At 36.1% G+C, this 13,185-nt stretch overlaps 2 protein-coding genes across 2 annotated transcripts in view; one reads left to right on the forward strand and one right to left on the reverse strand.

Annotated features, from left to right (window-relative positions):
• Window positions 1-13,185, forward strand: part of GTF2F2 (general transcription factor IIF subunit 2) — a 142,941-nt gene that overhangs the window by 40,590 nt on the left and 89,166 nt on the right. The gene's annotated exons all lie outside the window — the stretch shown is intronic.
• KCTD4 (potassium channel tetramerization domain containing 4) lies at window positions 5,335-7,053 on the reverse strand. The gene has a single exon (XM_084879491.1). It carries the CDS (start codon window positions 6,914-6,916, stop codon window positions 6,137-6,139), a length of 780 nt encoding a protein of 259 aa, XP_084735617.1. The 5' UTR covers window positions 6,917-7,053; the 3' UTR covers window positions 5,335-6,136.

Raw genomic sequence — 13,185 nt, forward strand, 5'->3', positions numbered from 1 at the left:
CTCAAATGACTTAAATAAAACTAGTTTCCACATTTTATATACAAAAGACTTAATGTACATTTTTGCATTGTTGGGAAATTTAGTTAAATAAAGGTAACTTATAATAGTTTATAATATTCATATCAGTAATTTCCGTCATTTGTTGGAAATTTTTTAAATGTTAGGTATTTTTATCAAGAGAATTAGGAATACAGTCACCTCTTTATAAATTATTTTAGGCAAATTTAAAATTTTATCTTAGATACCGGTATTTCTCTCTACCTAGTATACTTTTTTTTTCTTTCTTTTTTCCTTTTTTTTTTTTTTAAAAAACTAGAGGCCCGGTGCACAAAATTTGTGCATGGGTAGGGTCTCTAGGCCTGGCTGGTGATCAGGGCCGATTGGGGCCTTTCAGCTGCTGACTGTGGCCTTCCTTCATTCCACGCCACCCCCTGGTGATTGGTGCACATCATAGCGAGCAATCGAACTCATAGTCTCTGGTCAAACTCCCACGGGGACACTTGCATATTAGCCTTTTATATATATAGATATATTTTTATTGATTTCAGAGAGGAAGGGAGAGGTAGGGAGAAATATCAATGATGAGAATCATTGGTCAGCTGTCTCCTGCACTCCCCCTACTGGAGATCGAGCCCACAACTTGGGCATGTGCCTTCACCAAAATCGAACCCGGGACTCTTCAATCTGTTGGCAGATGCTTTATCCACTGAGCCAAACTGGCTAGGGCAAGTATACCTTTCTCTTTCACTACTCCCTGGGTGTTTGTTCACAGAAGCAAATTAATTTTAATATCAGTTTAAGCAAAATATGATTAGGAAATCAACTACAGAAGTAGCCATTATATATTTCAAAGCTAAATACAAGTAATTTCTAAGTTGTATTCTGTTTTGGGTAGTCCATATTACATCTCTGCTTATCAAGGACTAGAGGCCCAGTGCACAGAATTTGTGCACAGGTGAAGAGTGTGGTCCCTCGGCCCGGCCTGCGCCCTCTAGCAGTCCGGGAGCCCTCGGGATGTCATCCTTAGTGCTGCCGAGGCTGCTGCGCGCCCGGCTGTGAGCCCGGCTTCTGGCTGAGCGGCGCTCCCCCTGTGGGAGGTGCACTGACCAAGAGGAGGCAGCTCCTGCGTTAGCCTCTGCTCCCTGGTGGTTAGGCGCGTCATAGCAACCAGTCGTTCTGCTGTTGGGTCAATTTGCATATTAGTCTTTTATTATATAGGATAATTATTCAGATATTCTTACTTTTTAAAAATTCTTTATTGTTTAAAAGTATTACATATGAATCCTCCCCCCCTACTGACCTTCCCCCTCTTCCCCACTCCAGCATATGCCCTCACCCCCTACTGACTGTGTCCATGGGTCATGCGGTTGATCTCTCAAAACCCCCCTCCCCGCCTTCTCCCTGAGATTGAATGAATGGTTTGCTTCCATGTCTCTGGATCTATTTTAGTTCATCAGTTTATGTGTTTGTGTTATCACATATATTACTGCTTAATTGCAGTAATAATAATTTTGTTCTTATGGTTTTTGTACATGAAGCTAGAGAAAATGAAATCCCAAGAAACTTCATATGTAATTTTAAACTAATACAAATGAAAACTATATTTGCATGTAGCAATTTAAAGTATATTCTATATCTTATAGTATTCAAACACATTAAGCCTGTGTTTGTTAAAAGTTATCCATTCTGTTTATGTCTAAGTTGAAAGTCTAATTAATGTGCATGTGCATTTTTGTGCCTATTATTCATGGTTATATCATGAAGATACCTTTACACAGGATAATAATTGGTGCTTATTGAAAGTCTGTGATGTGTGAGGCACTTTACAGATAATTTAGAATTTAATTTAAGCTTTATCAAAACTCTATTAATTAATCATTATTATCTCCATTTCACTCTGAGGATGTTAAAAATCTTGGCTCATTGGTAAGCGTTGACCTATGAACCAGGAGTTCACTGTTCGATTTCCCATCGAGGTTGTGGGCTTGATCTCCAGTGTGGGGCATGTAGTAGGCAGCTGATCAATGATTCTCATCATTGATATTTCTCTCACTCTCCGTTCCTCTCTGTAATCAATAATATATATATAATCTTGATTACAGTCCTGTAAGCAAGTTAGTGGAAGTTAATTGTATTTAAACCCTGACTCCAGAACCCATATGTTTCACTGTGATGTATGTTTTTCTTATAATGTATCAGTTCTGTTGACTATACAAGTCATAAAAAGATAACTTCATTTTCACTTAACCTGATATGTGAAAATCTAGATTATCAACAGATAGATTTGGGATGTTTTTTTGTTCTTCGGAAATGATTCGCATCATGTTCTTTAAATAACATCACATTAAAAATATTATTTGCTTTCCCAAAATTTAACTTTTCACTCAAATTTTAAGAGTACTGCATTGTGCCCTGGCTGCTGGCTCAGTCATTAGAGCATTGGCCTTTGCACTGAAGGGTCTCAGATTCTATTCAAAGTCCAGGGCGCCTACCTGGATTGCAGGTTGATCCCTGGGCCTGGTTAGGGCAAGTGTGGGAAGCTACCAGTTGCTGTATCTTCTCTCCCACCTATGTCTGTCTGTCTTTCTCTCTCCTTACCTCTCCCTCTTTTTCTATCCCCCTTCCTCACTCCCTCATTCACTCCCTTCCACTCTCTCTAAAAAATCAATGGGAAAAATGTCCTCCAGTGAAGACTAACAATAAAAAGAATACCTGCATTGTGGAGTGAGGCAAACCTGTATTTTATTATTCTGTGTTCGGCGCATACTTCATGAATGCCTATTTTATGCCAGTTTGTAGGTATTAGAGATATAAGTGGCCTACAAAAGCAGACATGATTCCTGCTGATCCTGGAACTAGTGTATGTGGGTTTCAAGTCTTGATTCCACCTTTACCTCCTGATAACTGTTTGATCTCAGCAGATTCTTAGCTTTCTAAGCCTGTGTTTCATCTGTAAGAAGGAAAGAATAATAGTACCTTTCTTAGGGTCAGTTGAGATTTAATTGAGGTAATGTATGTTAATAGCCTGGTAGCTGGCATGTGATAAAGTAAGTGCTACCTTTTATTGTCATCTTAAATATAGCATTTGACTTAATTTTTTTTAAAGAAGTAACTGAACCTGTTTAATCAGTATCATCTTCAGTCTGGGATAGTAGTCTTCTTTCTTGAATCATTTGAAAAGTCTCATAATTGTTTCATTTGTTCTTCTTGTTTCCATATACATTTTAGAAATATAGTACACCATAGCCATGTTTTATTTTTCATATTTTAAGGACAGTGCTATCATCACTGTTAGACAATTTTAAATGCAAGAGTATATATGATTGGCTCATGGCAGGTATAGTAAACTACTTTTTATTATCTGTTTTCTGAAAAAAGAAGATAGTCACTTTGTGATTTATTCTTTGGAGAAAAGATTTGAGGAAGAAATTCTTTAGTGACTGCAAACAAAAATATTATGACAGCTTTACTCTGACTTGCAATTGGCATTTTGTGTGATTTCTTGAGGGTTTTGTGTGTCAGTGAGTGTGTGTGTGTGTGTGTGTGTGTGTGTGTGTGTGTTGTGTGTGTATTTAATCCTCACTGAGGATATTTTCCAGTGATTTATTTTAGAGAGACTGGAAGAGAGAGATGTTTCACATAGGGAAACATGAATGTGAGAGAAACACATCAATTGGTTGCTTCTTACACGCCCCGGGACCCTTTGGTCTGTAAGCCAGTGCTGTATCCACTGAGCCAAACCAGCTAGGGATCATGAGTTTTTTAAATGGAAAGAAAACATAACGCTTAAAAGTAGATATTTTCTACACTTACAGCACATTTTGATTATATAAGTCCAACTGCAAATAATTTTTAATTTTAAAAGATACATTTATGAAAAGTTATACAAGAGTGATCAACCTAGTCAAATTTACTTTTAGATTATCACATTGTTTTAGGATATTATAATTTATTAAAAGCTTGAGGAGGAATTAAGTACATCCAAATACAGCCCTGGCTAGGTGGCTCCATTGGCTGGGGCATCATCATCCTGTACACCAAAAGGTTGTGGGTTCGATCCCCAGTCAGGGAGCATATGAGAGACAATCAACTGATGTTTCTCTCTCTCCCTTCCTATCTCTCTAACAGTCAACAAACACATATCTTTGGGTGAGGATTTAAAACATTTTTAAGTGTATCCAGATATAATTTTTTAGAGACACATAAAAATGAATGACAAATTTCTTTAAGTAGTGGTTTCCATCAACAATAATTTATTATAACAGTTAAATTCTCATTTGTGAATTGATGCAAAACTTTACTTTTAATACTTCAAAGGAGATTTGTTCAGTTATCTCCTGTTAAAAGATATGTCAGGGCTATTTTTATTATTTGTAATGAAATTCTGTTAGAGAAAATCTTGCTTTGACATTAAATCACTACGGTGTTTTTTTTTATTACCAAAGTCCAAATGCCAAAGAAAAGTCAACTCATAAGCTGAGTAGGTATATAAACAGTTCAATTTCTAACCTGTTAAAGTAGATTTCACTATTTTTCCTATTTTCATAGTTCCTTTAAATCCTCATTTAAAAGTACATTAAATTTTCAAGTACGTAAGAGAAAAGTTGATGTCTTTGTTGAAGCATTTTCTTTCTTGTTATACATAAAATTGTATGGTTGATGTGAAGTGTATTGTGGTTTTTTTAATGTGGATTTTTTAAAATGACTTCTTTATATAACAGATTTTAAAATATTTCTCCTAGTATGTACAGCCACCTTTTGTGTTATCTTAAATGTTGTAACTGGAAGTAATACTAGTTTTGTTGCTAATTCTAATTTTACATGTGTAAGCCAACTTTTGGCACATGTGCTAATTTATGTAATCTCAGTAAAGATTTTCAGAAATATATTAATATTTATTTAAAAATTAAGATTTAGTTGCAAGTTTTAATGGTTAAGTTTGAAAGGAGCAAATTTAAGATATAATTTATTCTTAGAATACAAAGTAAATAAGTGGTATAGAAACGACTAGCTGTTATTTGGTAGAGAAAAATGCACTTATATTAAAGGTGAGTTTTTACATTATTTCATAGAGGTAACTATATATAAAACCTAATTTTAAAAAATAGCTTCTTACTTAGCATGAAGTAAAAAAATTAAACACAACTCAGTGAATATAAAAGTAATGTGTAGTGATGTTCATTTAATATTGTTGAGCTTGAAAAATGAATAGATAAGGTGATTCTGAAAATGAACTCCTACCTGTATTATTCTAATACCATACTGTGTTGAGATGAAGTTATTTGTGCTGTGTTGGAGCTCAGCCTGCAAAGAAGTAAATTTGCTGATTTTTGTCACTTGCAAGACCATCCAGTTACTAGCCTGCCAGTTTATTACACCCATGCATAATATTGTATAAAATCATCAAGTGGTACTATTTGTTTTAAAGTGACACATGTAACTTTTTATTATAATGATAAATGCAAGCAAAGAAGCTAGTAGTGCTTTTATTTTTTATTTTTTTCAGCAAGCAGTTTTCTAGGAATTTTCAGCAATGTATCATTTCAGCTATAATTCAAGTATTTAATACAGAAATTATAAATAAGCTTTTGGTGCCTACCATTAAAAATTAAGTCAACAGCTTTAATGCCTTACATTCTTTTTGGTTTCACTATGCTCTATTTTCATAAATCTGCATATCTGTTTTTCTCTCAATGGTTAATTTTACCAGTTCAGTTTCTTTGTAGATTTTTGCCATAAGTAAAAAATATTTTAAATCTTGTAGCCCCTTCAAATATTTTATTACCATTGACTTAAATGAATGATAATTTACATACTTGTTTATTATAGAAGTACCCAAGACATTTTGGTTAAAAGACAGCGTAAGGAAAAATAAACAAATACAGGCATTCAGTCTTTATTTACAATATATAGAAGATCACTGTTTACATTTTAAGTTAAGAGTCTGATCAGCAGGATACCCTACAGAAGGACATTTTTAGCAATAGAATTTACATACCGTTAGCTCACAGTATTTGATTAGCGGCAGGGCTCTCAGTACAGAGCTAGTGAGGCACGTTATTTGGGATGCCTTTGATGCCGTGGTTCTCCGAAGCTTGCCGGCTGCATGCTTGTTGCCTTTGTTCGTGACAGGTAATTACTTGATAAAATGAAGTGCATCGCTGTGAACAATTGACCCTTTGGAGCAGTCCAGGCTGGTCAGCAGTCTGAAACCACACCTTAAAGCCATCATTATAGCCTCAAACTTAAGAGTTTCCAAGGTACAGACAAAGGTGTTGTCTTCCTTTAGTACAAGTCGAGTGCCATTTTCAGACTTTATGAAGTATTTAAATTGAATGATATTTGACGATACTGAAAACTCCTCTGGAAAACCATCCAGCCTGCTTTTGGACACCAGAACAATGCGAGATTTGATTTTTGATATGAAGTCAGGAGCATTACAGAAAATTCTGAGTCCTTGTGAGCGATCATGGTTATCTGTTATTTCCAAGAAAGTAGTCTCTCTGGATGTTAGCTGTTCTTTCTCCCACCTGGATTTCACTTCCTCTGCCAGTCCCTTGAGCTGAAAGAATTCTGCTTCTTGTGCCAGAAGTTGATTTTCTCGAAACCCTTCGGGCAGTAGAAGTTCTCCATTTCGTAGGAAGTTTAGGACGTGCCTGAAGAGGAGCCCATCCCTGTCTATGAAATAGTGGCCATCAGCATCAAACGGGCAGAGGATTTTTCCATTTACGATACCTTCAAGCAAAGTGTCGGGGTACTTGGTCAGTGTTTGCTTTTGAGTAATGTACAAATATCCACCAACGTTGAGGGTCATCAGTGAAGATTTGCAGTTCTTTCCTTGGTCAGCATCTTCCAGGCTGTTGTGTTTCCCTTCATATTCCTTTTCTTTATCTCTTCTGTTTACTTTACACTCCATTTTGGAAAATGCTATTTCAGCTTGTTCTTCTTGGATTTGAAATTTTTACAAAAACTGCCTCTCAAACACGCCTTTATTCAGCTGCAGCCTGGTGATGGAATGAAGTGCTGGCAGCATCGCCTGCGCTGTCAGCTCGGTTTTGCAGTAGGTGGCGTATCAGCTATGTATGCAGAGCTCTCTGGAGTAAGACGAGGGGGGAAAAAAGATAATTTGCATTTAACTGTATCAGGGAAGGAATTTGTTGTGAAAAGATTTTCATGTATATTTTTTGAAGTAATAAAAGTTACTCAGAATAAATTGAATTTTCTCTTGGCAGTTAAGCAATTATAATTGTTTAATTCTCCAGCTAAGTGTGAGTTTTTATCTATTTCTAAATGTCTACTAAGATATTACTTAATAAGGCAGGCTCTTCATATTGAATAATATTGTCCTCTTTTGGAGAATACTGTATATTGAATTATTTTCATTTTTTAAAAGTAAATTATAAAGATAAAGGAACTAGGTATATATGATTTTCTCTTATATAAAAAGCCACACATTTCACAGTGGTGTAGTCATTTTAGAAACCCAAATGAGAACATTTAAACCTGTTATTTGTGATATTGCCCTTGAATTTAATTGTATTTGTGTGTGATTCTGGTTTGGGGATCTTTAGCAAGTGAGAAGACTTTTTTTAATACCTGTTTTTTTACCCTAAAAGTAAAAAATTAAATATAGTCTTTACAGTAATCATTTACATGTTTTCTTGGTTAAGATTTCCTATAGAATATGTATAATCTTATTTCATCCTATACCTGCTTCAGTGCTAAACAAAAGACTTGGGCTGATGTAGAAAATATAACTGTGTGTGTGCGTGTGCACTGGTGCTTGTGAAGACAAAAGACAAATTCAAAGTACCTACTATAAAATAGTGACATGGGAAAGTTGATTTTTTTTTGTTGTTGTTTTCAGCGTTCGCAAAGGATGGAAAGAAGGACCATAACCTAGGCTTTTGTTTTTTAATCTGGGAACTGGAATGACATGTTAGTGTTCCTTCTTCCCCTATAACTTGCCTTCCAATCCATTTTAGTGATCTGAGCTTTCAGTTCTAGAATTTAAAGGCCCATGAGAAGTATGAACATAGTTCTCAATACACTATTATTTGACTGGTCTGACTGCTAAATTATTCTGGGGAACTACATTGTTTTCAGAATCATAAGACTAGATTTTATATTACATTGATTTATATTTATTTTACATTAAAATTCTTCAACAGTATGCTGATAGAAATATTAAAGCAGATTCTTCTAAACATGCTTACCTCATATGTTCTCTAAACAATGTTAGATTTCTCAGTCATAAAATAATTATATTAGCCCTGGCGAGTAAGGCTGTTGATTGGAGGAGACAGGGTGGGGGAGAAGAGAAAGAGGGTGAGGAGATGAGAGGGAGGCAGTGGGGGGGGGGGGGGGGGAAGAGAGAGAGAGAGAGAGAGAGAGAGAGAGAGAGAGAGAGAGAGAGAGAGAGATATCACCTCCCGCACAAGCCCCAACCAGGCTGGGAATCCAACCAAGGACACTTCTGTGTGTGGGATGACACTCAAACCATTGAGCAACACTGGCTGGGCCATTATGAAGATTTTGAATTTAACATTTATATGTAATTGAGATTATAAAAAGTCCATTGAAATCAGACTAGAAATCTAAAACAGAACATTTTTAGGGCTGGTTATTGCTTAGAGACCATGAGATTTAACCTTTTCGTTTTACCAAAGACACAATTGCATTCCAGAGAATTTTAAGTGTTTTATCTAGAATTTTATAGCTTGTTAATGGCCAATACTAAGTACTAAAGCTTCCTCTCAGTCCTGTCTCATTTAAGAAGAGTTTGCTGTTATATTCTGACAATTCCGTGTGTGTGTGGATTTTTTTTTTTGTTTTTTTTTTTAATCAAGTCTTTTTAAGATATAGTGAATAGATTGGAATTTTTGGAACAACTTTGGAAATATTTCCATGGAATTCTTATGTTCATCATCTCTGCACATGAGTAACACCATATAATGGCAGAATCAACCAAAGTTCTTTTCATGAATGTTATGCGACATCAGAATCAACAGGACATAACTATAGTATAGTGTTAGAGGCTGTGCTGGTATTTTCTTTGTATGTTTAAAGTGCTGTAGTCAGATACTATGTGCTGCTGGGTCTGCTTCCTTTCACTCTGTTACTGGAAGTGAAGCTAGTGCTGGTAGAGGATGGGCTTCCATGGGTGGGAAGGTGAGGGGGCAGAAGCTGAACTTCTGACCTCTTTGGCCCTCACTCCAGGGCTCCTTACATTTGCTAACTTGCTCACTTCTGGTTTCTGATGCCTGTTTTTAAAACTACTGATGGTCACCGAAAAAAGCATCGGTCTGCGGACTGAAAGGTCCCAGGTTCGATTCCGGTCAAGGGCATGTACCTTGGTTGTGGGCACATCCCCAGTAGGGGGTGTGCAGGAGGCAGCTGGTCGATGTTTCTCTCTCATCAACATTTCTAGCTCTCTATATCTCTCCCTTTCTCTCTGTGAAAAATCAATAAAATATATTTAAAAAAAGAAAAATAAAACTACTGATGCTTGCTCTTTGTTTTTGTTGCTTGTTTTGATAGACTGAACTATCCCATCAGGTGCCTCTATCCTGTGGTCACTTTTTCTCACTCTAGTGTTCTTGGCTTCCACAAACTTGATGTGTATGATTTGTTTGCCACCTGTGGCTTGGCAACAATAGTGTAATGGAAACCTTGTGTAAGTGCCTGACTAGGATCTGATATGAAACTTAGGATTCATATTCTGAGTCCTGTTGTACCCACTTGCAGTCTTAAAATGAAAAATGGCACACAGTAAGCCGTTTTGCATGCAACTTCATTGCATAGTGGCACAAAGTAGGCCCCACCTTACCTCATCACTCCATGTTATACCATTAAAACAAGAAGATTGAGGATTACAGAATTGCAGGGGGTTGTTCATCATTGCTGCCTATTGTGATCCACATGTCCCTTAGGAGAAAGCACCTCGGTTGTTTGTTGTTGTTGTTTTTCAGTCTATTCTAAACTTATGTTTACTTGCTTGGAGCATGTGGGGTAGGGGAAGCTTGTCCTAGATAATGTCAATCAGGTCATAACTGTGAAAATGGTGTTTTAGGACCAAAGCTAATGGAAATATCCATGGTTTGTGTGACCACATTTCTCTGCCTTACTAAAGATACAAACTGGAATTAAGCAGATCAGTAGACTAAGCAGAAGAGCTTAATCCACACCTCAATGATTAGCTCACTTAGTTCCACTAGACTTGAGAGTTTCATCTGCTTTGCAGACAGAGTTTTATTGGAGTTAGATTTCCTCTATCTTAGATATCAGTAAATCACACATATACAGGGCTCTTTAGCCAACTTTGAAGGTTTAAACAAAGCCATTGTTAGGTTCTTGATATGAGTATATCCATTAGTTAGGCCCAATTCCTACCCAAATTCTAGCTAAACCTTTCAGTATATAGTGATGCTAATTGTTCACTCTCTGCATTAGGCAAAACTTATTCTAGGCCATTTGGAGTCATTCCCATCTTATCTACCAATTCCTGACAGGAAATGATGTCATTGTCATTACCATAATTCAATATGAGAAACATTCATTTTGATACTCAGCTATGACTATTTCACTTTAGCGTCTTCTGTTAAAAAAAAAAAAAAAAAAAAAAAAAATAGCTTGGCTACTGTGGCTCAGTGGGTGAGCATCGACTCATGAACCAGGAAGTCAGGCTTTGATTCCGGGTCAGGGCACATGCCTGGGTTGTGGGCTTGATCTCCAGTGGGGGCCATACAGGAGGCAGCTGATCAGTGATTCTCTCTCATCATTGATGTTTCTATCTCTCCCTCTCCCTTTCTCTCTGAAATCAATAAAAACATTAAAAAAAATAAAAATAAATTGTACAGTATAGTATATTAACATTTTAAAGAATCAGGAATTTAATTCATTTTAATAAAAATCTATTTAAGTGTCCAAACTTTTGTTTCGTTCTGAAATATAAATTCATCTACATTAGATGTTGTCTGGTACCAGGATTGTACTAATACAAGTACATACTATCTCACCTACCTTATATTGCTGATTAATCACGTCTGAGTAACTCTGCAGATTACTTGTATCCTGGGTCTCACTGGATATAACCTTTGGCTGGAAAGTGATGTGGATAGGTGGTTCCAGTCAGATGAATACACCTGTAAATGTTTTACTGTGTTAAACTGCGTCTTCAAAGAAACCCAGGAAACTTTGCTACCCAGCAAATTTTTAGCCTCATTTGAGGAGTTAGAGAAGAATAAAGCACTGTGTATCAGAAGGTGCACAAATAAACATGACAGACTAAATGAGAAATTCAGGCAAAATTCTATCCATATTTCTTTGTGTTTCATTACAGAGGTCATCTTGAAAACAATTTACAAATCATATTAACTAATATTTTAAATGTACTTTGGGAACTGAGTGTTTCAGGGAAACCTATGTTTTCTAATTCTGTAAGCAGGAGTCATTCAAGTTTTTTTTTTAATGAGTTTTTTTTTTTTTTTTTTTGAGGTGTAACCTATGAGTTATTATTCATTAGGAAATTTTATTGTGATCAGATAAGCAAAGCACTTCTATAAACCATCAAGTGAACTTTGAAATTGTATTGAACTCATTTATATATTGCTATTTGGCAGAACAGAATTTTGCATTCTCTTTGAAAAGATGTTATAAATTAACTAGAGGCCAAGTGCACAAAATTCATGTGGGGGTAGGGGGCTTGGGGAGGGCCTGCACCCCTTTCGCAGTCCGGGAGCCCTCGGATTGACGCCACCACCCCTGCGTTCACCATCCTTGAGCCTGGCTTCTGGCAGAGCAGCACTCCCCTTATGGGAGCACACTGACCACCAGAGGGCAGCTCTTACATTGAGCGTCAGTCCCCTGGTGGTCAATGCATGTCATAGAAACCAGTCGTTCTGCTGTTCGGTTGATTAGCATATTAGTTTTCTATTATATCGGCTAACCATTGTCTACATTCTCAAAATGAGGTATATGACTTAAACTTATGAAAGTAATATTACTTTGAAATCAGTGACCAAACAGAACTCCTCTCCCAAATGCTGTCCCCTACCATGTTTCTTCTATTGTCCTCTTATCTTTAGATCCTCTTGTGTCTTTATAAGTTAGATGGTGTGGAGGAAAGAGAAGGGGGCCGGAATATCAGAACAAGATATGATAGTTCATAGGAGCAAATGCAGTTTCTTATTCATAGAGAGTAGAGTGATTGGGAATTAGGAATAGAGAACTTTATTATATTGCCCGTTTGACATTTAACATTTCTGAAACATTAAGCATTTCAGGATATATGTTAAAATTATTGGCTTATAAAAGTTTCATGGCAGTATTTTGTCTTTCTTTAGTGACACATAAAAGTGGTGAAAATTACAATTGACAGTATCTTAGATTTGATGAAATATTTGGCAGCACTATGAGTTATTACCCCATAAAATAAAACTAACAAAGATATAGGCAAAGGGAAAGTGAGAAGGGGTGATGCATATTACATTATCGAGGGAGGTTATAAAAATACCACTTCCTCTTGCCCTCACAATGCAGTTAGAGAATAATCTCTGGGAGTGAGCCTCTGCAGTTGATTCTAATGGTCAAGTAGAGTGGAAGGACTACTTTATAAAAGACAATGAGCTCAGGAAAGAGAACTTATCTCAAAGGAGTTCTTGATGGAGATATAATTTCTACCCTGTATTTGGTCACTTAGTATTAAAATATCATAAAAATCATAAAGAAGTAAACTAGTATATAGTATTACTACTGTCACTAATTAAACATGATGAAGATAACAGGATTAAATTAATAAAAGTTGGATCATAATCAGTGATTTTAAAATGTCAGTGATTGCCTATAAGTATTTCATTATTAATATTAATAATATTAATAATAATAATAATGTCGCTCAACTATGTTGTAATCTTTCTAAGCATGGTGTCTGTGTTTTGTTTTCGTTTTTTTTTTCCTTTGTGCCCCTCATCATAGGTAGCACAGTTTTTGGCACTATTTAACTGAAATATAGCACTATAGTGAGTCTTTTCTCTAGAAGACTTAATCTTTCCTGGAAGGATTTGTTTTTTTCTATTTAATCACCTTTTCTGTTGTTTTTAAATTCTTTCTCATTTCAAGTGCTGCATCCAAAGCTGGATTGCAACCTTTGATGAAGCTCTGAATAAAACAAACTATTGCAGCACT

Source organism: Pipistrellus hanaki (assembly GCF_964339955.1).
Source record: "Pipistrellus hanaki genome assembly, chromosome: 3".
In the NCBI taxonomy this organism is placed as follows: Eukaryota; Metazoa; Chordata; class Mammalia; order Chiroptera; family Vespertilionidae; genus Pipistrellus; species Pipistrellus hanaki.